The sequence below is a fragment of the Papilio xuthus genome, unplaced genomic scaffold (genome assembly GCF_000836235.2).
Source record: "Papilio xuthus unplaced genomic scaffold, Pxut_1.1 DF827461.1, whole genome shotgun sequence".
Classification (NCBI taxonomy): domain Eukaryota; kingdom Metazoa; phylum Arthropoda; class Insecta; order Lepidoptera; family Papilionidae; genus Papilio; species Papilio xuthus.
In genome coordinates, this window is record NW_013531188.1 from 126,849 (window position 1) to 152,819 (window position 25,971).

The following is a 25,971-nucleotide window of genomic DNA, read 5'->3' on the forward strand; positions in this document are numbered from 1 at the left end:
ACAGTATATATATTTAAATGATCACCGCAGTTCGACAGTTTTTGTTGACGACAGTTTAATTAATTATTTAACAAGGATATGCCAAGAATGCCGAAATATTACTGGCCCATTTCGATTTAATATTATAGATAAATAATATTTTATTACATAAAAGTAAATATGCATTTAAATATAGATAAACTTAAATAAAGGAAAAAAATATAACAATAAACGAAGCAGACGAAGTACAATGTTGGGGTAATAAACCTCATATTTGAACATCTGGCAACGCCCGCCTCAATATCTTACCGAGCAAATTTCCCCGCATCGGAGTCGACGCGTTTTATTCTTCTTCCAATTTCCCGCAGCCACCGGCTCGTACCGGCTCGTACCGATTCGAAGCGTATCGTACCAGATCGTACCGGATCAGGGCGCCCGCATTTATTAATATTTGTTTTCAATTACAGAGTGATCTCGCTCCCGCAGTCGCAACTAACAGAAAAACTCTCATGTCGCGAGAAATGAAGATCACTCATTGGTTACAAATGTTACCTATAGATTCCAAAAGCGACTATCTTTGCGTCTTAATATTCCGTAAATGCATGTAATTAAATTGTAATGTGGACGTTATATCAGTAAATTGTTAGCAAAACTATTCAGATATTCATCACCACAAATAGAACAATGCATGAAAAATAAACATTTTTAATCTTACATAAAAGTAGAAGAAATATTTTGGTAGACGTTTGAAATTTCAATCGTGGGGTGACATTGTTCCCTCAGACAACAATGGGTATGATTTTGACTCGAGTCTGCTACAACAATTCACTCAGCGACGCCCGAAAAGAAAAGAATTAATGGATTGAATAAAAAATCAGATGCTTCCAAAGATAGTTACTTAAAAACTCCAAGTCTTAGAGTCAAATTAAATACCAAGCTTATTTTCTCTATTAAGAAAAATACTAAATCACATTACACATATATTTATTTATTAATTTAAAATACAAAATAATAAATTAAAAATAAAAACTTACTTTTGTATATGCACCGCACCGCTTTACTAATTATATACGTATACACGTGTACATATTATAATAAAAAAACAATGTCAGTTTCCAATCAAATCTGAGATTTCACACTACACATGCTATATCGGTGATTATTAACTGTCCATTCATAAAACATTATCACATCAATGTTAAAAAACAAAATCAAATGAATTTAATCATCCCGAAGCCGTGGGACAAGTATAAGAAGTGGTGCATAATCTGGTAGTTGGGCTGAAGACGGATGTGGTGGGGCAGGTGTACTCGTACTGTGAGTAGGTGCCTGTAGTGGTGAGCACACACAGGTAGTAGGTCTGACACGTGGTATCCGCGCTGTTAGCGAACCTGCCCGCCGCCGTGCACGTGAAGGCACACACATAGTTCACCTCGCATAGAGTTGTATTAGGATTGTAGAAGGACCCGGTCGGACAGGTTAGCGTTGTCTCAAGGAATGTGCCGTTGATTTGGACGCACTGGATATAGGAGGAGCAATTGGTCGAACTAGGATCAGCGACAAAGCCGTCAGTGGTGCAAACGGCGGAGCTCGTTGTGTTGGTTGTAGTGGTATTTGTGGTAGTACCGTTGCAGGTGTAGGTGGTGGTGCATCTTGCAGTAGTGGGGTTGAAGAGACTGGTGGTGGGGCAGACATAGTTGTAGCCGATGTAGCTTGTGTTGGCGGTCACCAGCACGCAGAGAGTGTAGTTCTTACAAGTGGAGTCCGCGGGGTCCGCGAACCTGCCCGCTGCCGTGCAGGTGACTGCGCCATGGACAGTCCAGGCCACTGACAGTACCTTAAAATACAGATTATTTAATGCAAAGAAATATAATACATAGTCAAGAAATCAGTTAGAAACAAATTAGATAAACAGATGAAGAAAAACTTAATAAATATATGTCAGATTTCGATTTTTCTTAAACTTTATTTAACATACTTACAATGAATGCCTTGATTATCAATTTTCCGTACATGTTTTCGGGTTTCTTAGAACTTTCTGATCAAACATTTGGAACGCCGTGACATTTTATACCAGGCGAAGCAATAAAGTGGATTGTATCAATAAAGAATGGTTAAGATAATCCGCCTTCTCTGTTTGCTATATTAATGCAACGAAGTTAACATGCACCAACACACATCAATGTTACTATATTGATTAAATCAAAGAATGAATTAATATCGTACAAATTATGTTAATATAGATGATGATGACGATAGATCAGTCTTTAAAAAGATCCTGGATTCTTAACGAGATTAATAGTCGACGTAGTTGTAAAGAACACTTCAGCCTGTACTATTGTGTTCCTAAATTTTAAAATTCTGTTTATATTGTCTATTACATTCCATAGAGTCAAGAATGTGTCTAAAGAAATGTTATTGTGTACATGAGAATATACACGTAGAGCTTTATTTACAAAAAAGTGTCCATTATCTGTTAGTCAGAGTGAAGGTTTACGAGGCCATGATTACCTTTTCCATTGAAGATATAAAATGTCAATGTTGTAAATGCGAGTCATGTTTAACAATGGATTTCTTGACTATAGAACGTCATAAACTGATAGCGAACTGATGTAATGTGATCAAGGAAAAGTAAATCATTTCAAAGTTATCAAAACAAACCAAAATGCCTGAGTACACGGTACATTAGACCACATTTGGATTGTCATATTTTTTGCATAAAAATGTGTTGATTAATGCTTATTATAGACTCAGGATCTGTCCTGGGAGCTGCTGCAGGCTGCAGTAATAAATACAACAGACAACTGCGACACAATTTACTACTTTTCGCAAACACAAATGTGCTATAAATTGAAGCACCTTAGCCAATGTATCAGCTACAATGGAACTGTTAGCGACGCTCCATACTATTTGGATCGTTAGCAATTCTAATGCGTTCCCCATCTACCATACCAAAATGAACTCTATATAGATCGATGTAAGACTTAAAATAAAATAAGGGGAAATTATTCCGAAGTATTTAAGCAGAAAGAAAGAACTGTCCCGTTAAACTGAACTTCCATAGCTATAGGAAGTTATTTAATGTAGAAGGACGTCGGATAATAAATCTCAGCACATTTAATCTCAAAGAATTTGTTTTAATAATTCTCCTTCGCCAGTTTCAGATTTTCTGTTTTCTGGAATAACTTTGTTACGAGAGTATTTTAAAATCTTATATAACAGAGATATTGAGCTAAATTATTGTATTACTATATATTCTCTTAAAAAAAAGACTAGTTTTTTCAAACGAAAAATTCGAGATAACGATAATAATTGTCATCTAAATTTTATGAATTTTTCGATTTAATATCAAGAATCGAAAATTGAGTTTGGTGTTGAAATAAAACACTTTCGTGTGAAGTCGTGTCTAGTTAATCAGAAGAAATGGTGTGACTGCGACATCGTGTAACAATATTATCGGATATTCTGAGGAATAATATCTGACCCTCGTCCAACCCGCGATATTGGAATCGGGATACACAAACATGTTTTATTTAATTCCATACTCGCTCTTAATAATGTTGGAGTTTGTAATCTGCTGACATGTGCACTGGCTGGTTTTAGTCTGGTTTTAGTTTATGAAAAAAGGTGTACATCTGTCATACGTAAAATATTTTTTCATTGTCTTTCATAAATATATTTTCCCAAGTAAACTTGTATTATTCATCAGGTTATGGGCCCAGCCCAGCACAAAACCTAGTAAATATAAAACGTTTTTATAATTATGGCTCAGTCGGTGCGAATAGAGTTACTGGACAAAGATAATTATGAAACGTGGAAAATACAAGTACAAGCATTGTTAACGAAAACGGAAGGTTGGCAATACGTTAGTGGAAGAAAGATAAGACCTTGTTTCACACCAGGAAATAAAAAATTGACAGATGAATGGTTAGCAGCAGACGAAAAGGCGAAGGCAGATTTGATTTTATCAATTAGTCCGAGTGAGTTAAAGCACGTAAGAGGGTGCGTGACTGCACGGGATGTGTGGTTGAAACTCGAGTCTATATATGCATCAAAGGGACCTGCTCGTAAAGCAATTTTGTTAAAGCAGTTAACTTTACATCGCATGCAAGAGGGCAAGGATGTGCGTGAGCATATTTCAAAATTCGTGGACGCTGTAGACAAACTCAATGACATCGGAATCGAAATACATAAGAATTTGTTGTCAATATTGTTATTATATAGTTTACCAGCGAGTTACGACAATTTTAGATGCGCTATGGAATCTCGCGACGATTTACCTGCGGTAGAAATATTAAAGATAAAAATTTTGGAAGAGGATAGCTCGAGGCGACAGAATTATAATAATGAAATACAAGGAGCTATGTATGCGAATAAAAATGGGCAGAAAAATAAGTATTACAAGACCAAGACTGGAATTAAGTCTTTCAAGAACGACAATAATGTATCTAATTCCGGTGGTAAATTCAAGTACAAATGTTTTAAATGCCACAACTATGGTCACAAAGCGAGTGATTGCAAAGTAAAGAAGATAAGTCAAGAGTTAGGATGTGTAACTGAAGAAAGAGACAATTATGAAATGTTTAATTGTAGTGATTTAACAAAAAATTCAACATGTAATTCTTTTATTTTAGATAGTGGGTGCACATCTCATCTCTGTAAAGATCCTGAAATTTTTGGTAAAGGGGTTTTGCCGTATAATGCGAAATTGAACTTAGCTAGTAATCTGTCGACAGATGTCAAAGGTAAGGGTGATATTTATTTCGTAGCTTCAAATGATCAAGACAAGCGTAAAATTATGCTTCGCGATACTTTGTACGTTCCCAATTTAAGAAGTAATTTAATTTCAGTTGCCAAAATTACTGACAATGGTCATAATGTTCTTTTTAAACGTGACGTTGCTTATGTCACTGATAACAAGGGAATTGTCAAAATGACAGCCGATCGTGTGGGTAACTTATACAGAGTGAGAGAAGTAAAGAATAGAATGAACGACGCATTAGTTGCTATGAATGTGGATATACGTTTGTGGCATGAGCGTATGGGTCATTTGAATGCACGAGATCTTGTGAAATTACTGAATACTTACGGATTTGATGTTAAGACAGAGGATATGAATGTATTATATGACTGTGAAACATGTACGAAGGGAAAAATGACTACACTACCGTTCTTGAAGATGAGAGGCCCATGTAACACCAAATTAATGATTGTCCATTCGGACGTGGTTGGACCAATGAGAACCGAATCTCTAGGTGGAGCAAAATACTTTGTCACTTTTATAGATGACAGTACACGTTGGTGCGAAGTGTACTTGCTTAGTAAGAAAAGTAAAGTATTGGACGCGTTTAAATCGTATAAAACTTTTGTTGAAAAACAATCTGGTATGAAAATTAAAGCTCTTCAGTCTGACAACGGTGGCGAATACTGCAACAAAGAATTCGATGATTTTCTAAGAACCGAAGGAATCCAACGTCGTTTGACGGTAGCACATACACCTCAAATGAACTCTGTGAGTGAACGTATGAATCGTACTCTTACTGAGATGGCTAGATGTATGTTATTGTCTTCGGGACTGTCTAAATGTTTTTGGGCTGATGCTGTGGCAACTGCCTGTCATATTAGAAATCGTTGCCCGACTAATACTTTTAATGGAGATACTCCGTATAACATGTGGTATGGAGAACCAGCCAACATTGAGTACATGCGATGTTTTGGTTCTAAATGTTTTGTTTTAGACAAGACGCCCAATAAAGATAAGTTCGTCGCGCGTGCTCGAGAAGGCATAATGGTAGGATACCCACGAACTTCTAAAGGATATCGAATATGGATACCAGGTGAACATAAAGTTGTTATTGCACGAGATGTGAAATTTCAAGAGAATCATATTACCAAAATCAATGAAATTTGCGGAATTAAAAACAGCAATGTAGATAGAAATGAGATTATCGAAAAGGATAAGAAATTAGATAATGAATCTATCATTGATGTAGTATTTAATAAAGATACGAGATGTGATGATATTGAAATAGTACAAGAAAATAACATAAATGATAATAACGATAATGGCGATGCAAGTGAAAATGCAATTGGTGGAGCAAATGAGGATATAACAAGGCAGATAATATTAAAGAGAATGCCTGGAAGACCGAAAATACAAAGAGGTCAACGTGGAAGGCCTAAGAAGTTATATAATGTTAGAGAAACCAATCAAGAACTTAATCAAAATGAGATGACAGAAAATACAACAACGCAATGTAATCAAGAAGATAGTGAGAGGCTTTATGAAAATGAACATTTTGCTGGAGCTATAGAAATATCTATAGATGAAGCTTTATCGGGTGATGAACGCGAAGGCTGGATGGAAGCTATTTCGTCAGAGGTTCAGAGTTTGATTAAAAATAATACTTTTGATATTGTTTTGAAGCCCGACAACTGTGATGTTGTAGGATGTCGCTATGTTTTAACAAAGAAACAGAACATTGATGGTACTGAAAAGAAAAAGGCAAGACTTGTAGCCAAAGGTTATAACCAACGATATGGAGTAAATTATTTCCAAACGTACGCTCCGGTAGCTAGACTTCAAACTGTAAGGTTATTGTGTGCTCTTGCTGCAGAATTTGATATGGAAATTCATCAAATGGATATTAACACAGCGTACTTAAATGGAATGCTTGATGAGGAAATTTATATGAGGATTCCAGAATATTTAGAGAAAACTTTAAAATATATAATAGAAAATGATAGTATAGATGAAAATATTGTGATGCGGGCAAAAAGGATGTTGAAGGATCTACAAGGCGGTGGTAATATATGTATACTGAAAAGGTCATTGTATGGATTAAAACAATCCGGACGACAGTGGTACATACGTTTAAATGAAAAATTAGAAAAAATGGGAATGAAACCTACACTTAATGAACCGTGTTTATATTATAAGAAAAATGAAGATGGTCAATTACTTCTAGTGACTATATATGTTGATGATATTCTTGTAAGCTGTAAAGATAAGCAATGGATTCTACAGTTTAAAAGGGAGTTAGCAAAAGATTTCGACTTAAAAGATTTCGGAGAAGCAAAGTATTGTTTAGGCTTAGAAATTGAAAAATGTCAGGATGGTGTAAAGCTTTCTCAAAGAAAATATATTAAAGAAGTTTTGCAGAAATTCGACATGGAATATTGCAATCCTGTATCAACGCCACTTGAAGGCGGCATGAAATTTTCAAAAAGTGTTGAGACAACGAATCAACAGTCATGGCCGTACAGAGAACTAATTGGTTCGCTTATGTATATAGGTATTGGAACTAGAGAGAATAGTCAAGGCCAAACAGTGACTGAGATAGAGAAGATCTCGGATACCTGGCGAAGTTACTGCCAGTCACTGTTTAGAGATCCACAGTCGCGGTGCTTTGAACCAACGGAACCCACAGAAGAAGAAAAGGAGCCGAACATTCTTAAAGACGAAATCAGAGCTGCAATAAAACATCTAAAAAAAGGGAAGGCTACGGGGTCAGATTCTATTCCCATTGAGATTATAAAGGCTTCAGGCGAATATGGGGTGGAAATCTTTCATGTCATTTGTAACAAGATCTGGCAAACAGGAAAATGGCCGCAAGAATGGACGCACACTATCTTCGTTCCGCTACATAAAAAGGGTTCAACAAAATTATGCAGTAATTATCGGCTCATTGCACTCATCTCACATGCCAGCAAAATTCTACTGCACATTCTAAACGAGCGATTAAAGGCGTTTTATCAAAAGAAGTGGCTCCTGAGCAGGCCGGATTCGTAAAAGGCAAGGGCACACGAGAGCAAATACTTATAGTCCGTCAAATTATTGAGAAATCACGCGAGTTTAACAAAGCAACATACATCTGCTTCGTAGACTTCTCAAAGGCCTTTGACTCCGTAAAATGGCCTAGGCTCTGGACAACCCTACTAGAAATGGGCGCACCTAAACACCTTGTCCATCTGCTCAGGCGTCTGTATGAGGACGGGACTGCGTCGGTAAGAATAGACGACCAGTTATCAAGTAAATTTGACCTTGGCGCAGGCGTTCGTCAAGGATGTATTATATCTCCGCTGCTCTTTAATGTATACACAGAGCTAATAATGAGACGTACTCTTGAGACGTGGACCGACGGAATCACAATTGGAGGCCACAAACTATCTAACCTGCGCTACGCAGATGACACGACCCTTTTTGCATCTAGTGCGAGCCGTATGGAACAGCTTCTCAAAAAAATGGAGGAAGTTAGTCTCGAGTTTGGCCTGAAGATCAATCGCAACAAGACTAAAATAATGATTGTTGACCGTATGAATAATAACTTACCAGAAGTTACACAGGTCGCAAATTGTTCAGTTGTCCAATCATATATTTATCTAGGCGTGTTGATCTCGAACAGCGGCGGTTGTATAGACGAGATAAAGCGGCGAATGGCAATCACTAGGTCAGCGATGGAGAAATTGCAAAGAATATGGAGAAACCACGACATTACAAAAGCGACTAAAACTCGGCTCGTCCGATCGCTTGTATTCTCCATATTCCTTTATGCGTCCGAAACGTGGACCCTACGAGAGAGTGAGAAAAAGAAGATAGACGCGCTCGAGATGTGGTGCTGGAGAAGAATGCTGAAAATACCTTGGACCGCATTCCGGACAAACAAGTCAATCCTCGAAGAACTCGGCATCAAGCAGCGTCTGTCATGCATTGTTCGGGTTCGCATACTCACTTTTTTTGGTCACGTCTGTAGACGTGATGACGAATCCATCGAGCGCTTGGTGGTGCAGGGGAAAGTTGAGGGCAATAGACCACGAGGAAGATCGCCTATGAGGTGGACCGACCAAATCAGAGCGGCTGTGGATGTCCCCCTGCACCAATGTACAAAAAAGGCAGCGACTAGGGAGGAGTGGCGGCGCCTGGTAAAGCGGGTCACTGATACGTGATGACCACGACCAGTCTGACAAGACTGCAACGACAAAGAAGAAGAATTGGAACTAGGCCAGATATTTGTCATACGATCTCGAAACTTGCTCAGTTTACGGAAAATCCGAGTAAGTTACACTGGAAATGTGCAAAACGTGTGCTGAGATATTTAAAGAAAACTATAAACCATTCTTTATTTTATAAGAAATCTGGAAAATCATTATATGGTTTTAGTGATGCAGATTGGGGCAATTGCTTGATTGATAGATGTTCCTATTCTGGATATGTGTTTATACTTGGCAACGCCGCGATATCTTGGAAATCGCAGAAACAGAAATCGGTAGCTACATCTTCGACGGAAGCTGAATATGTGAGCCTGGCAGAATCTATGAAAGAGAGTATATATTTGAATAGTTTATTAACTGAATTAGGTTTGGTTGAGCTTGCTAAGGTGGTGATGCATGTTGACAATAGAGGTGCGATTTGTTTGTCTGAAGATCCTAAATTTCATAACAGAAGCAAACATATTAATATTAAATTTCACTTTGTACGTAGTATTGTGAAAGAAAAATATTTAACCTTAAGGCATCTGTCAACGGATTTAATGATAGCTGACATCTTTACTAAAGCTTTGCCAATATCGAAACATTTATTTTGCGTAAAAGGTTTAGGGCTTGTAGATAATGCAGATTAAAGGGGGCGTGTTGGAGTTTGTAATCTGCTGACATGTGCACTCGCTGGTTTTAGTCTGGTTTTAGTTTATGAAAAAAGGTGTACATCTGTCATACGTAAAATATTTTTTCATTGTCTTTCATAAATATATTTCCCCAAGTAAACTTGTATTATTCATCAAATAAGAGGTCACTTATTGCACGGAGTATTAACACCACCTCATATTTACTAACAATATATTAGAAATAAAAATAAAACACTATCATCATTAGAAAAAGATATTGGTATGTAGGTTAAATAGTTTTCTTTTCCACTAGCTATCGCCCGCGGCTGCGTCTGCGCGGAATTAAAAAAAACTTAATTAGTACCCTGTGTGTTCTTCTAGATCATGTTCTGCATCTATGCCAAATTTCAGCGAGATCCACGAAAACATTTTAGAGATACCTTGTAACAAACATGGATGGACCCATCCACCTAAACATTCGGATCGGATTTATAAGTAAGATGTCTATTAAAGCAAAAAAAATTGTATAACGTAATGTTAATTGTGAATACCTTTTTCTGAAACTAATTAAAAAGCATTAAAAGGCTTATAATAAGAATAAGCCAGCACGTTTGAAGATACATTTTATTGTCAGTGTTATCGTAATTTGTGCAAAAGGGCAGCGTGTGCGAACTGTCTGTGATCTAGGTCAACCCTTGTCAGTGCTCGATGCTGTACTGATGTTACATTCAAACTATGATGTATAACAATGGTGTTAATAGAAAACCATGACTTTGATGATCCTTGCCCTTTACAGTAATTCATGCTTTAAAAATTAAATTAAAATAAATAATTCTTCATACTGCTTTTTATATTTTAAGCGTACTTATTTTATTATAATTCACAGTGAGGTGGACAAGTTATATCGAAAATAGTCACTCCAAAGTTTCCCGACAATGGCTCTTTGAAATTAATTGATAAAAGAAATTAACACAATTTTATATTACATTATATAGACGAGGAAAAAGTTGAGCTTCCGTTTTACTTCTTTGTAGTCAGCTAAAAGCAGTACTCAAAAACAAAGTGTAACGCGAAAAAAAGAAAAAAAGAGCGTAGAGTAGAGACGCAGTGACAGAGGGGGGCTAGTGTTGCTCTTTTGACAGGCTCTCGTCCGTGTAATGCGTTTATTGTCTCCTGACACCCGGCAAAAAGAGCGGACAGGGGAGGGGACATTCAATTACATAGATCGATAGCAAGTTCATTGTCCAAAGAAAAAAAATCGCGAACAATGCGGGTGACCGGATACAATGGAACCTTTCTTATCTCTGTCTACCCTTATTATCTAAAAAACATGAGATTGGACATTTTTGAAAATAAATAAATAAACGCACTTTAAAGGATAAGCGTACATTCGCGTATAAAGTTCGTTGGAAACGAAAAAACTGACCAAACGTCACCAATACTCCTTCTCTCAACATGAATATTGTTAGATGCTTTTATTTTATTCAACAAATGATCCACTCTGCGCGTTAGTTACTCTATGTCGGCAATGTACAAGCTACTTAGCTGTAATCAGATTATGAACGTTGCGCGGTTTAATTAATTGAGCATTGTGCCGCCTCGACTCCAGCGAAACCGTAAAATACCAATTTGTGAAATCACTTCAAGTCGCGGAGACTGCGGGGCGTTGGGAGGCGAGCGCCACTCATTGTCTTATTAACGACTATTATTTGTCACAATGTCCTCATTTCCACGACTTAAAAATAGCTATGAAATTTTTCATTTCAAACTTAATAAGCTGACAATGATTGCATAGAGTTCTTACTTTAAGGCGATTTAAAATTTGACTACGGAATACCATTTAAATGCAAAAGTGACATTATTATTAACTTTATTTGTACCCTAGCTTCGGTTGAAAGATAGTTAAAATCACAGTGTTGGACTTTCTTTAGTTTACAAGTGGATTGTTATTTTTCTCGCAAAGACCTCTCGGATCACCTCAGGGTGTTTAAGACGATCACGTTATACTAAACTATCTGAACATCTATTAAGGCTTGTATCTTTAAAGATTTTTAATTGTCCTTTGTTACTGTATGAAAAATAAATTCCTCTTTATTTTCTATTATAACACTTCCCGTAGTTTACTTAAAAAGTTTATTCTAAACTCAGTCGTGGAGGCTTCTCACAGCGATGTTTACACGCGAACAACATCCCCCGAGGTTCATCCATCAAAGAAACCACGAGAAAAAACTGGATAACAACAAGAGTTTCTTGTACACAATTGATTTATGGTGATACATCGAATATTTTTTTTAATATTTACATACTTTACATTCACGTGTGTATTTTTACTTGGCTATTTGTTAACAAAACAATCGAATATTTATATTTTTAAAGAACAAAGTACTTAAAATATATATATATATATATATATTATAATAAGAGACAAGATAAAATCTAATGGTATAAAGTTTCTAAAAAAATATAATTAAACATTAAAATATAGATGTGACAAAATGTAAATAAATACAAAATGATATCTCTACGTCAACTTACTCTGTGTTATATGAAAGAAATTTTCCACGAAAGAGATTACAAGCTATCCACAGTTTTAATTGACTTGTACAGAGTAGACTTGAATTATGAGAAATGAATTCATTTTTACGCCCAATTAGATACATTAATGTTATTATATTTAACAGAACTTTATTACTGTACCATGATGATCAATTATTTATTTATTTCGTTAATAATGTTCTACAGAATCTAATTTCACACTTTATACATGTACATAACAAAAATAAATACTAATTTAACACATTTTAGTAAAACTAGACATTCAATAGATAGTATTATTTCTCGTAAGGCTTTCTGTTCCACGAAAAGTACGATAAATTAAAGCGAAGAGCGATCCATGTAAGCCCGGATTTATTTGTATCAGTAATTACATAAGTTTGCTAGATTAAATTGTTATTCCGTTGATTTACCTACAAGTTAATCCCCCGATAAAATTAAATCAACTTGATCTAAACTTAGAAAGAGTAGAACAAAACTCGACAATTATGTTACACGATCGGATAAAAATAAGTGCTATTATGTGATTTATTTTGCCGATCAAGTCAGGACATTGTTCAACAGATGTTACCGCTCCCTCGTAATTAAATTAAAACTTTTATACCTAAGTTGTACTTTAATTAAAATTCTATCTACATACTTACGCTATTTAGACATCCTTATGGACTTTAATTAATAAATCTACAGCTCATATTTAAAAATGGTTACTAGACACATGTAATTCGTAATTTCTAAATTACTATTTTCTCTTTTGTGTCTTTTTTTAATTTTATCCTAGTTTTTATCGGTACAAATGTCAGAGTAAAATCTTTTGCGTCAAATAATACATGCAAACAGAACAAATTGAATTTGCAAGCAAAACATAACAGAGCTCCCGAACTGAGGGAAATGCAGACAATACTGTTACATCTAAACTTGCAAGTTTTGATTTACGACGTACATTGTATGGAGAACTAAATTGATACACTGAACATATGCTTCTCTGTTTTGAAATTGTTTATCTTCAGTTTCTTATGTATATTTGGCAGATTTTACTATGTTGCATTATTAAAATTAACAAGCAATAGAATTGTGCTTTGTAATCCATATTAAATACTGATTCCGATACCATGATTACCATGATGAAAGTTTATTATAAATAAAGTATAATAGTAAGTATAAGTAAATTCAATAAGAGAATTCTTATTTGCAATAGTAAACATAAAAATTTGCACATCTTTTTTAGTTAGGATTTTTTTATCAGTCCTGTAGAATCAAGCGATTTTTTAAATGTGTAATAATGATAGAATGATTACATTCTATTTGATTTATATTTAGGTCTATGTCTCTTTCATCGGAGTAATGATAAGAAGAATAGAAGGACCCTTGGGATTATTGGCGATTGGGGTACCTGATCGTCCATCAAAATGGTCCTGGGATGACGGTGACCTTTTTTGTTGTGTCCCACATAACCCTGTCTTCCCCCAGAATGTAGGGTATCTTTCAAAGATTCCCTCTCCGATACCAAAAAGGTTTATGTTTAATATGGAAACGTGCAAACGGCAAGTCATTCTGTGGCACAGCAACAATACGTACGAGTACGGCCGCACGCCACAGCTGTACTCATATTCAGTGTAACAATGACAAGGGTCAGATATTGCACGTTTCGTCCTCCGATACGATATACAAAAATAAGTCCTAAATTTGTAATACTCAGTTTATATACGACTAACGGTAATTAAAATAATATTTAAGTAGTATATAAAAGTAGTAATTTAATTTATTAAATGTGTTGAAAGAAACTTTATAAATATTTCAGTATACTAACTAGCTATCGCCCGCGACTCCGTCTTCCCGGAATTAATAAAATAACAAAATTATTAGACTATGTGTTTTTCCAGACTATGTCCTACATCTATGTCAAATCTTATTAAGACCCATGCAGCCGTTCTGGAGATATCTCCTAACAAACATCTATCCAAACATTCGCCTTTTATAATCTTAAGTAAGATTAGAAACAATCGAAGGTTATATACCTCACATTCTATTTACAAAACTAAGTTAACAAATTACAGTTATGGTTTTATACAAGAGTGTCGCCAGCGGAATCACAAGCTAGCGTGTCCGCACGCCTCTGTGAATTGGATCTCCACTCAAACGTAATTCTGTTTGTGGACTTGTGATCGATCACTTAGTTTCTTGGCGCTATGTGTTACAACATTTATGGATAACATAGATTACAATATAACAATCAAAATTATTTAATATAAAAGGCTTTATTAATTAGCAAAGAGCTTTTACTTATTCTACTAACAGACAATTTTATTTTCATATCTTCAGTGTAAAACTAATTAGTAATTTTATATTAATCTTTTGCGCTAATATTTAATAAGATTTTTATTGATAAATATACGCAATGTTTCTCAGTGATAATTGATTTAAAACGCAACATAATTTTTGAAATCTGTTTAGTAGTTTTTGAGTTTATTTATAACATACAAAAATACAAACATTTCCTCTTTATATTTACATACATACTGAAGTATAAGACTTAGTTTAAGTTAACGCTATGTTGCTTGAAAAACGCTTGAAATTTACTTCACATACATTAAGTTAAACCGAACCTAAGACTCAGATAAAGTGTTGTCGTTCGTGGAATATCGATTTTACACAAACGTCACCCTCGTTTATCTCTACGGGCGTTCACTTTCGACAGTAAGCAACCTTCACACAGTTTCTTCGCCTGCTTTACTCCATGCGCTATAAATCCACCAAGAAATTGTTAGCCATAGATAAAGCGGCAAAACATTGATAACTCCGCCTCGATTGATCACCAATGAGTAGAAATTCATCCATCCACAAAAGCTAAGGATATTATCTATTCAATGCATTTAAAACTTTATTGTCTACGTATTAACGTTTACTTTAGCTTAACACTTCTTAAAAGGGGTTAGGCTTAAGCTGCGGCTTCTCTAAGCGAAGTTTGTTCGGAGTATTCACTGACTAATCCTTTTGATATCTCAATTTAAGACATTTGCCAGATACTTGGACTGTTTTGGTTTATGAACTTGAGCGTTTAACTTCATTACATCGCGTTCTAATACAAAATGTTTTATTGTTAATTACTGTAGTGTTTAAATGGAGATAAAAATAAATTTCAATTCGAAAGATTTATGTGCTATGTGATATACATCAATATGATGATTCAGTTGTTTTCCTTTCTTATCACCCTCTTTTACGTACTTACTTTTGTTGTATATACAAATATTATACATCGAACTAAGAAGTTTTTATGAAAATTTAACTATAGAAAATCTTTAGATTCGTTTCGGTGGAACCGTAACGTATATCGCAAGGCGGCACATAATTTGCGACCGCTATCGACACGTAGATAAAACCGTTCGATTCGGCGCGACTTTAATTCCTTTTCCCCACGATAAATGCTACATATCCTCTCCCTTTCACACATGTGCCGAAAGAAAGGAACGGATCATTGGCAAAGACAAAAGAGCCAAGTGTTGAAACGGAAAATAAAAAGCACAGCAATAAAAACCAATAAATTGCTTTCAGGTTAAATGGCAACCGTTTGCCGTCCTTATACAACGTTTATATTACATCTACGCTCGCCGTTTTTGTTCTCTTTTCTTTCACAATCCTTTCAAAGCCACTGTATCAAGCTAGCAATACCCGTATTGCTTCTTTTTCCGGTCAACGATCTACGTAACATAAAGAACAATACAATTTGTCCCGGTTAAGAAATACAAAATGAAAATCTAATGTATTATTGTCATAAATCGATACCCTCATAACGTGAGAGTCGTAACAAATCGTAGCAAGATAAAGGCATCAATCATCAAAACACAGCATTTAACGCAGCAAGTTAAACAATAAAGTGTGAAATAGGAAAGGTCTCCGAGCGATCTCGTCACACTTACATTTTATCGCAGTTGTTTTATGAGAAAGCGACGCGCCGCGACGACGACGCCGACGGCTCACAGCGCGCACCGTTTCTCCCAGATTTTGTCTTCTTTGGCGAATATCTACATTGTCTAGAATATTGTTTATAGGCCACTTTATAGGTAAGGTAGATTAATGATTCATGAAGAACACAACGTTCTATAATTATTTGACATTACAATAGTCTGCATGTACACTTTACAATAATTTATTGATTTTATAAACGTTTAAATATGGTGATTGTATCTGAATATTGTAAGATATCGAATCCGACGTAGGTAGGCTTTGAATACCGCCACTCAATCAGTCGCTCGTAGCTCGTAGCAGCCGCTCGTAGCGCCCGAGCCCATATCTCCCGATACCGCAGGTGTCTTGCATCAGCCTGGCTCACGCTGCTCAGATTAAATGCCGAACCCGACCGCATATTACAACGGATCGTAACAGCTCAATTTATCAAGCAAAAAATATGTGACGACTCATAAGATACAATATTATCATAAACACTGCTAGTATTAATCAGAAACAAATCTCACTTCTATGTAAGAAATTTTTTTTTCCGCTTGTCCTCGCCAAACTAACAAAATTTGTAAGATCCGTTTAGAGATTCGGGAAATACCTTCTTAAAACAACCATCCATCCATACATCTGAACATTCGCATTTATAATATTATACTTACAATTCCGAGCATAATTTAAATCAAATAAGATTTTGCATATCTTAAAATATGCAAAAACCAATGGAACACAGGATGACCTCCTGTGAAAAGATATCTAAATCTCGTTTTCGCAGCATAATTCTAGCTATATCTACCTACAATTCAGACTGGGCTGTGATCGCAATGTCTCAGCTGCAAAGCCGCTGTTTAAACAACATTTATTGGAAGTCGTAATATCGGCAAGAGGTTCGAGAACCAGGTACGTATCTTCCGTTACCTCAGACGTCTCACATTAAACCTCTGACTCTGTTACACTGGCAAAGATTAAATGTTCAATAATGCCGCCTATTACACCGTTAAGTAACTCTTACTGCTTTTATTTAAACTAATGTTTAATCGATTTATATACACTGTACATTAAAGTATTAAAATTTAATAGGACAGTTTTTTCCGTTATTTTAATGACCTTACTAAGTAGATTCATTTTCACCACTATGGTATTGAGTAATGTATCTAAAAATCATATCCTATCATAGAAAGTTTTCTTTCGTTTGCTTTTATTATTGAACATCGTTTTCATAGCACTTAACGACACAGTATGGATGCGAATAACCTTGTGATGCACGACGGTGTGATTGAGGTCGCTTAATCCCAACTTATGAAGACAAAGCTATGTCGTTCCTTCTTGTTTCATCAGTCGTCGTCCAGGTGAGCCTGTATCTGATACTTGATTAAACAATATTTATAACAAACGTAATCAACATTTTTAATGCTTTCATACTTAATATAAACACGACTCTATTGGATAATCAGAATTTATAAAAACTTTTTGTTTATAATATCTTACAGATAAAAAAAATCTACTAAAATAGAGAGAAAGTATAGCGTTGTATGTTGTGGAACGCACAAGTTACAGCGGGGCGGCGACACCAGCTGAATTGGTTTTCAAATTGCCTCAGGAAAATAAAAGAGCGGATAAAGTTCGATCAAAAATGGCGGTCTATGAATTTTACTTTCAAACCCTACAATATATAATCGTTCGCTACATAATATAAAAAAAAATTAACACAATTTCACGAGTTGTTCAAATTAATTTGGTGACACAAAGTCACGACGGTTGCCGCTAAGGTAATTCCCCCGAATATTAATACGATAATGGAATCGTCGAGATCTTCACGAGATAAAAATTCAATCTGCAAATTACAGTTCTTTGAAATTTAAATTCGTATTTCCACCAAAGAGTTTCCTTTTCCAACAAATTATTATTTTAAGTAACTGATGAGCGGTAAATGTTAGAAAACGTAGCATGTTTATAAATTACATGTAAAGATTAAAATCAGCTTATTTTGTGTTTATGAATATTGGCAGATTAATGAAAATAATTTAATCATTCTTGGTAGCATTTCAGCTAAGCTTAAAGCTTGAATTAATAGTAGAAGATCGTACGTCATTAATGCGAGATTCCACTGTCATTACGTCTCTCTCTTTAAAAAAAAAAGATAAATTCATGGATACAGGTATAACGACACATTAAATTCACGGTAGAAGCAATGCAATTGTTTGGGCCAGCGACAGTCGTCAAAGGGCATTTGTTTCGCCGGGCGACGTATCTGCCCGCTGTGGTTATCTCGGACCAGAGTTCAACAAAACACCATTCAACTGAGGCAACCTATAGGATGCAATCTGTCGGTGACTTTGTTACAAAATATTATTTGAAGAGTGTAAAGGCCATAGTCCTAATTTATTCCTGGCCATATTTTAATAAAGGCAAATTAGAAAAGGACAGGATAGCAGTATCCTTAATTTATGTTATAAACTACGTTAACGAGCTATTGCGCGGTTAAAATTGTCCGTTAAAAATACGAACAGGTGCGCGATCACTTGATAAACGATTTTCAACCTTGTGCAATTATCATACGGTTGTTTCCAGTTGTACCATCAAGAGCACCTTTTAACAATTTATAATGTTTCAACTGTTCCAACTTTTTAAGCACTTTGAGAAATTTCGTAGCTTTCCTACGTCATTACGGCGGTGGCGGCGGCAGCGGCGTTCTAAAAATGAACTCGTTCTGTAGCTCTATACAGCTGGAATCATACTCCCTTCGGTTTCATGTTAACTAACTTTGTTAAGTAAGTTAAAAGTTCACTAAATATGTTTTTTTCTTTTATACAACTTATTATTTATGTGCTTATTTATGTTTATGACTAAATTCCGATAAAAATTTAACCAAATTGTAAATGTTTAAAGTTATTTAATGGTTTTGCAAGCCTAGATTTGATGAAAGTTTATCGTTACATTACTGCACATATTTAAATGAAAATCCATCAATTTGAAACTATAGATAATATTTATATCTGAAGCATCTATCAACAAATAAGATGAGATATCACATTTGCAAGCGGGAACTACTGCAAATTACAATCTGTCAATCAAATAGTTTATTGAACAACATGATATCTGATACACATCAATAATATTGGATTGTTTAAAGTTTAAAACACATATTATTCTAGAATAAAGAAAATCAAGTCTGTAGTTTTTACAAAAGTGTGTTTGTTTCTGGTCATCATCATCTGACGACTGGTGAATGAAGACCGAAGACTGGCCACTGTAGACCGAAGACCGGCGACTGAAGGCTGACTAGTGGTTGGCGGGTGGCGGGTCGCGACTGGCGCACAGCCAACGTAGTTTGTGAAAAATTATAAAAGGCAGCGGCGCTAGCATCGCAGCGGCAACTTGTTCAACTGCTGCCAAGTTATTTGGCTTCGAATCCATGCTTTTTATTGCGTGTCGAAGTTTTGATAAATTGCTTGTTAAATGTTTTTCTGTTAAATTTACGAGTCTAATTAGTGAAGTTTACAACGACTTGTGACTAACTTTATTTGATTAACGTATTGTTTCTTCTGTTTAGCACGTAACTTTTAAATCGCCAAATATAATCTTAGAAACTAGAGTACAGTGTATCCACTCCTAAGTTTAAATTTTATTTCTTCCAAATATCTTAATATCTAAACACTTAATTATGATAACAGTGTTGGTTATAAACGACGGATGAAATCAGATCGATAAGCCGGTACGAACTACAACCTAATTCCGGCCAAATTTGTTCGCTTCACACACTAAAACTGCCAAATTTCATATTTGTTATCTCGCAGTTTGAACATATCGGGCGCTCGATCTCCGGCCGTGGCGGGCTGGCGTGGCGGGCTGGTGGGCTGGCGGGGGCACAGGCGCTCCCTAATTCCCGAATATAATGGGATCCCGCAATCGGGTTACCGGGACCTGACGGCTCCGCGCCAAACAATAGCCTGCAGATATTTGTAAGCTCAGAGCTGAATGCTGGAATTTTGAATTACGTTCGTGTATTGTCAGTCCTTTTAATGTCGTTCGAGCAAATACACTAAACAAGACAGGGACGAAATCAAAGGTACACGCGTAGATCTATATCTCCTTATCCACAATGTGATTGGAATTAATTCCTGAGATGATTACCAGATTGAGGCTTATTTACGTACTCTTAAATCACGAATAAAATGTACTATTTTAAAATTAAACTCGACATATATTTAACTGAAAATGTTGAAGCTGAATATATTCATTGGGAATAATAAAAGTGGTTGGAAGAGTAACAAATCGTTTATATAAATTTCATCAGAGCCATTCCTTGTCCGGGATAGAGATAAACTAAACGGCCACTAAACTCACTATCAGTGGCCGGCTTATTCAAAGCGAGCGGCAACAACACAAACAAGTCCTCGGAATAGTTCAAGATTATGTTAAATGGGGCCGAGCGGCGCGGGCGAGCCACCTCTTATAAAACATTGCGGCTCTACACTCCGCCGCCGCCACAGAGCAGCAAAGTCAGCGGAACAGCAACGTTAATGATATTCATAACCTATTTCAACTAATTTTCAAAGTTATATTGAACTACAGATACCTACACATTGAGCTTTAAATATCAGTTCTACAGGTTAAGGAATAGAGATAGTCTATTTTCTGTCTCTCTTTCCTATACGAATAATATAATATTAAAGATTAGACGTCAAACCTCTATACCTCATATTTACAACTGAAATAGAGAAGAGCAACAACACAATCAAGACTTTAATACAATTCATAGTATACCGTAGTCGATAGATCTGAGTATTCTTTCTAATTTAGACTGTGTGCAGGCTAAGCCGGCGCGGGCGGCGGATAGATGTGGTGCTGTCCGGCAAAGCCTCGTGCGATTGTTATTGTCGACCGGGCGGCGCGATGCCGAGCCTCTCCTACTTTATGTACATGTTCAATACCATCCTTTCCTACCTTCCGACACTTCACGAACTATGTATATAATAAAACAAATTCCTATCGTGCGTTCAAAACGTGACTTCCTGCGACTTGAGTTTGCTAAATCTTGCAAAAACCAACAATGGTGACGAGTGTCTTAAATGGTGTTTTAAAAATACATATCAAAACAAACACACAGTTCTTAAATAAATAAACATAGTTATTTACTTCTGTAATATAAAATACAAACAAAAAACGATGGTACATTTTAACCGACGACAAATAAAAGAATTCACACGAAACAGTTACTTTTTACCTGCTAACTTTTTCTTGAGCGAGGCCGGCATCTCGGCCGGCGGCGGACGCGGCATGCCCGTATATACCTTGAAGCCGTCATAGATAAACCACTGCAGGCCCGTCAGCGTTCCGATCATGACGATGCGCGCCACCAGGCCGCGCCAGATGCCGAAGAAACCGAGCTCGGCTACCAAACTACCTATGGAGGCGCCCGGCTCCTTGTTCAGCTTGGAGACGAGTGTATCTGCGGGATGCGACACGATGGCGCACAGCACGCCCGCGATATAGCCCGCCGTGAACGTCACCACCAGCTGCTCCTCCTTAGTGCACTGGCTGCGCGGCTTCGGTACCAGGTGCTCGTATAGCAGCTCGATCGTCTTCTCGAACGACGAGAACTTCATCATCGTGTAGGGTATTTGGCGCGCCCACAGCGGTACCAGACCCTTGTAAAACACGCCTATGCCCTCTGTGGACATCATGTGCGGCATAGCGACGCGCATCTTGGAGGTATAGCCAGGCGTTGTCTGGATGCGGACCTTGGTCGCCTCGAAGGGCGAGAGGAACACGTCCGCACAGAACTCCGCGGAGGCGGAGGCGGCGAGGTAGAGGTAGGTGCGGTAGAGGTAGGCGTTCTCCTCGCCCGTCATGTTCGCGAACGCATATTTGAAGTACTCGTAGCCGGAGAACTTGACGCCGCCCTGCAGCGAGTATCCGATGAAAGTGGGTGCCCAGCCCTTGACGATGTTGGCGAGGCCGCCCTCGCGCAGCGATACCCCGAAGCCGCGAAAGATGGACTTGTACTTGGCCGGATCGACTTGTAGCCGGCACTTGACGAGGTCGAGCGGCGTGACCAACGTGTGCGTGGAGCCGCACGCCACAGCGCCGCCCGCCAAACACAGCAGGAAGAACTTGTTGCTGTACATCTCGCACGAGAACTCCTCCTTCTTACCGGCCATGGCACGCGACTCTTGCCTCACTCAACAACCGATACTCCATCTACCCCTGCGGGTCTCTTCTACCAATTCTGTTTATTTTCAATATGTAATCACTATTAAGTTATCATTTGTGACATGGTGACAGCGCTATCTGCCAGATATTGTTTTCTTTTTCTTCTTGTATAGTGACACGTAAGCGGCCTTCTTCATTTAAGTCATAGTACTGAATTTTTTATTAAAAAAAAAAGTATGGTGTGATCTTTTCTTGTATCTTAAAATTTATGAATTTTATATGTACTCATTTGATGATTGCGCACTCAGGAAATAATGAGTAATAAACTCCAAAACCACATACATACATATGTCTAGCAGAGCTTAAGTTGTGTGGAGGCAGAAGGGTAACAAACACTACAAAAGTGTTGGCTAGATTTTGAAGTCACCTTTAATTATGGCTAAATAAAACAGCAAAATTATTATTTTATAAATTTATTAACATGATAGTCGACGACGGCTTATATAACTAAGTTAAACAATATAAGTTACAAAACCTCAGTTATATTAATCTGTATACACATATTTACAAAATAAACTCTATTGCATTGCGACTCCTATCCGTTATAAAACTCAAAGAAGCGTTAGAACTTGTAAAAGTAAATAAAAAAATAAGTAGAAGTCAGTGTCCTTAGTAGTGTTGTAAATAATAATAAATAAATTGCCTTATCTCTATGTATTATGCGTCTCTATTCACTGGCACTACAATATGGCAACGTACGAACTAAACAAGACTTTAATCCTTAAAATGTACTATATTTTTAAGATCTTTACAACAATCTCTTACTCCAGAGAATGGAATGAGAACGGAATAAGTAACGAGTATGAGGAGTTTCAAATTTATGTTTAAAACCACCCGTTTCAAGATCCTGCGCCAACGCAGACCGACCTGTCGATGTTGACATATAGCGATGTAGTCCGCGGATAGTGTGACGTCATCACATCGCCGCGCCGCGCCGCGCCTCCTCGCTCACAATCTAATACTGCCGAGATCGCGTCGCTCCGCACCGACCCTCGAGCCGAGCCGAACAATATTCTGAACAACTAACAATCCAAAACAATCTTACATTATACGCCGTCTCATATAAACATCCTTAAATTTAACAGACGATAAAAATCAGTACAACTATAAATTATATAAGTCTCGTTAATTTTATTCAGAATTTCAACATTAATTTCTTATTCAAATTTTTTTAAATAAATATATTTTCAACTTTATAAGTCAAAAATTCACTAATAATTAAAAATGAACTTATAAAATACATATACCACTACTAGATTGTGCAAAATATTGCATCGCACCCGACCCCGGTCGAGTCAGAATCACTTCGCCCGCAGACGGACACACATTGACGGAACTTTAAACGACAATTTAAAAATGGCGGATCGTGGCGACAGCTGTCGACTTTGACAGCGAATAAAAATGGCAGTGTTCGTGGCAGTGACATTCGGGACGTGGTAATAATATAGATGAGTTTCAGTAGAGGGCGCGGCGTCAGCGCTCGGGCGCGATGTGTATGGAGACGTAGAGGCGGAGCGGCGCCGGCGCAGACGCGGCCAGCTGCCGCCGCCGCCGCCTGCCCGGCTGCGGTGCGGGAACGAAGCGCGCCTCCAGCTCCAGCTGCCGCTCCAGCGCCGCCTGAGCCTTCAGGTGCCGGCGCAGGCGCAGCGCCCACGCGCCGTCGCGCTTCGACAGCACGAAGTCCTTGTCGTCGTCCCCGTAGGCGATGCGGTAGTGCGGCCGCCCGCCGCCCTCCGCCGGCACCAGCCGCAGCAGCGGCGCGCGGCCCCACGTCTGCCGCGGCGTCACCTTCACCACTATCAACTCCGCCTCGGGTTCCAGCAGCGATCGACGACCTGATACAAAAATTTAAGTAACACTACGTTAAACTATACGTTTATTCCGTTGTTTTCGATATCACAACTAGTTTGGATTTATTTACACTTTCCTGTATTTGATTCTATTCCTATCGCGGCTATTGTTAGTGCACTTACGTCTGCTGCGCCTCCTGCGCCGGCGCACATAAGTGGTGCCGTTTGCGAACACGATGCCCTCCTCCGGCGCCCTCCTGTGCCGGCCGTTCATCTGTACGCGATAACATTATTAACGTAAAATACAAGTTAGATATAAAATTACAAGTTCCAAAAAAGTGCTCGTTCTCATTCTAGGTACTATAAAAGTTGTAAAGGTAAACGAGGAGTGTACCTTGCAGCTGAAGCATCCCTCAGTGGATATGAGGTCGGAGTCTCCGCCGACGCGGTACTGGTCGCGCACGGGGAAGACGGGCGCGTCGCCGATGTCGCCGTCGCCGGGCGCGTCCAGCGCGGCCAGGCAGTGCCCGGCGCCCACCAGCGCGTAGCCCGCCGGGCAGCCGCACTGGTACGCGCCGCCCAGCGCCGTGCAGCCGAACAGGCAGCTCGCGCCCGCGCACCCGCCGCCCAGCTAACGCACATTAATAAACACGCAAATTTGTTAGAAAGCGGATTGATAAACGTTCTTGATGACCTGTGCTACTACATAATTTTAACTTGCGTATAATCATATATATAATAATATCTATTTTCTTGTATGTGTTTGATTATACATAGCGATGTCCGTGTATGTGAGTGTACCTGGAGGCAGACGCCGTGTCCCGCGTCCCAGCCGTAGCCGGCGGGGCAGCCGCAGCGGTAGGCGGCGCCGAGCGGGAAGCAGGGCGCGGCGCCGCACGGACCCTCCGCGCACGCGTCCTGCGGCACGCACCCGCCGCTCGCCGCGCGCACTGAACCTGCTCACACGATCACGATCCGATTACCATATTTATCTCACTTCCTTAATTAACACATATTATATGCATGTGCAAGGCGCAGGCACCTGGCGGGCACTCGCAGCGGTAGCCACCGGCGTAGTTGCGGCAAGGCTGACAGCGGCCGTCGCCGCACTCGTCGCGGTCCACGCAGCGCGCGCCCGCCACGTCCAGCCGGAACCCGCGCGGACACACGCAGCGGTACGAGCCCAGCAGGTTCACGCACTTGCCCGGCGCCGGGCACAGGCCCTCCTCCTGACACTCGTTGATGTCTACAAGTAAGACGCGAAAATGACGATCAGAGTGGATTGGTTAAAAATACTTATTTAGCGAACAAAAAAAACCCTTAAAAGTTAAGATAGTATAAGCAATGAGTATATTTCAAAGGACGCACCGACGCAGGCGTCGCCGCGCTTCTCGTATCCTTCCTGGCAGTCGCACTCAAAGGAGCCTTCTGTGTTGATGCAGGTCTGCTGGCAGGTGTGGGAGCCGCGCGCGCACTCGTCTATGTCGCGGCAGTCGGCGCCGTCCTCGTCCAGCTCGTAGCCGGCGCGGCACAGGCACTCATACGAGCCCTCGCTGTTGCGGCACAGCTGGCCGCACGGCGCCGGCCGCCGCGAGCACTCGTCCACGTCCGCGCACACCTCGCCCGCCGCCTTGTAGCCCAGCCCGCACACGCACCGGAAACTGAACACGACGCGTTGTAGCTCTCGCTTCTGCACTTCGCACACAGAACAGTCTTATCCTCGAGTCTCACCTGCCGATAGTGTTGACGCATCTGCCGGGTGCGCATAGGTCGGGCATGGCGGCGCACTCGTCCACGTCGTCCAGCAGCACGCCGGGCAGCCGGCCCTCGCCGCCTCCCAGCTGCGAGCCGCCGCCCGGTCCGCCGCCCGCCCCGCCCGC

General features: G+C 38.9%; 3 protein-coding genes across 3 annotated transcripts in view; all 3 read right to left on the minus strand.

Moving 5' to 3' along the window:
- Positions 1-946: 946 nt before the first annotated feature.
- On the minus strand, positions 947-2,040 carry LOC106119553 (flocculation protein FLO11). Its single transcript, XM_013314602.1, has 2 exons — positions 1,962-2,040; positions 947-1,816 (listed from the first exon to the last, which is right to left on the minus strand). Exons 1-2 carry the CDS (start codon positions 1,992-1,994, stop codon positions 1,205-1,207), a joined length of 645 nt encoding a protein of 214 aa, XP_013170056.1. The 5' UTR covers positions 1,995-2,040; the 3' UTR covers positions 947-1,204.
- Positions 2,041-21,195: 19,155 nt separating this feature from the next.
- LOC106119440 (phosphate carrier protein, mitochondrial) lies at positions 21,196-22,369 on the minus strand. The gene has a single exon (XM_013314429.1). The coding sequence runs from the start codon at positions 22,247-22,249 to the stop codon at positions 21,302-21,304; it is 948 nt and encodes a 315-aa protein (XP_013169883.1). The 5' UTR covers positions 22,250-22,369; the 3' UTR covers positions 21,196-21,301.
- Positions 22,370-23,474: 1,105 nt separating this feature from the next.
- LOC106119251 (fibrillin-2) overlaps positions 23,475-25,971 on the minus strand; it is a gene marked incomplete at its 5' end in the record, with an annotated part of 20,191 nt that continues 17,694 nt past the window's right edge. Inside the window, 7 exons of the mRNA XM_013314167.1 lie at positions 23,475-24,136; positions 24,275-24,365; positions 24,486-24,722; positions 24,893-25,047; positions 25,134-25,337; positions 25,460-25,752; positions 25,823-25,969. Coding sequence (XP_013169621.1) covers positions 23,775-24,136; positions 24,275-24,365; positions 24,486-24,722; positions 24,893-25,047; positions 25,134-25,337; positions 25,460-25,752; positions 25,823-25,969 — 1,489 coding nt within the window. The remainder of the gene's footprint in view (positions 24,137-24,274; positions 24,366-24,485; positions 24,723-24,892; positions 25,048-25,133; positions 25,338-25,459; positions 25,753-25,822; positions 25,970-25,971) is intronic.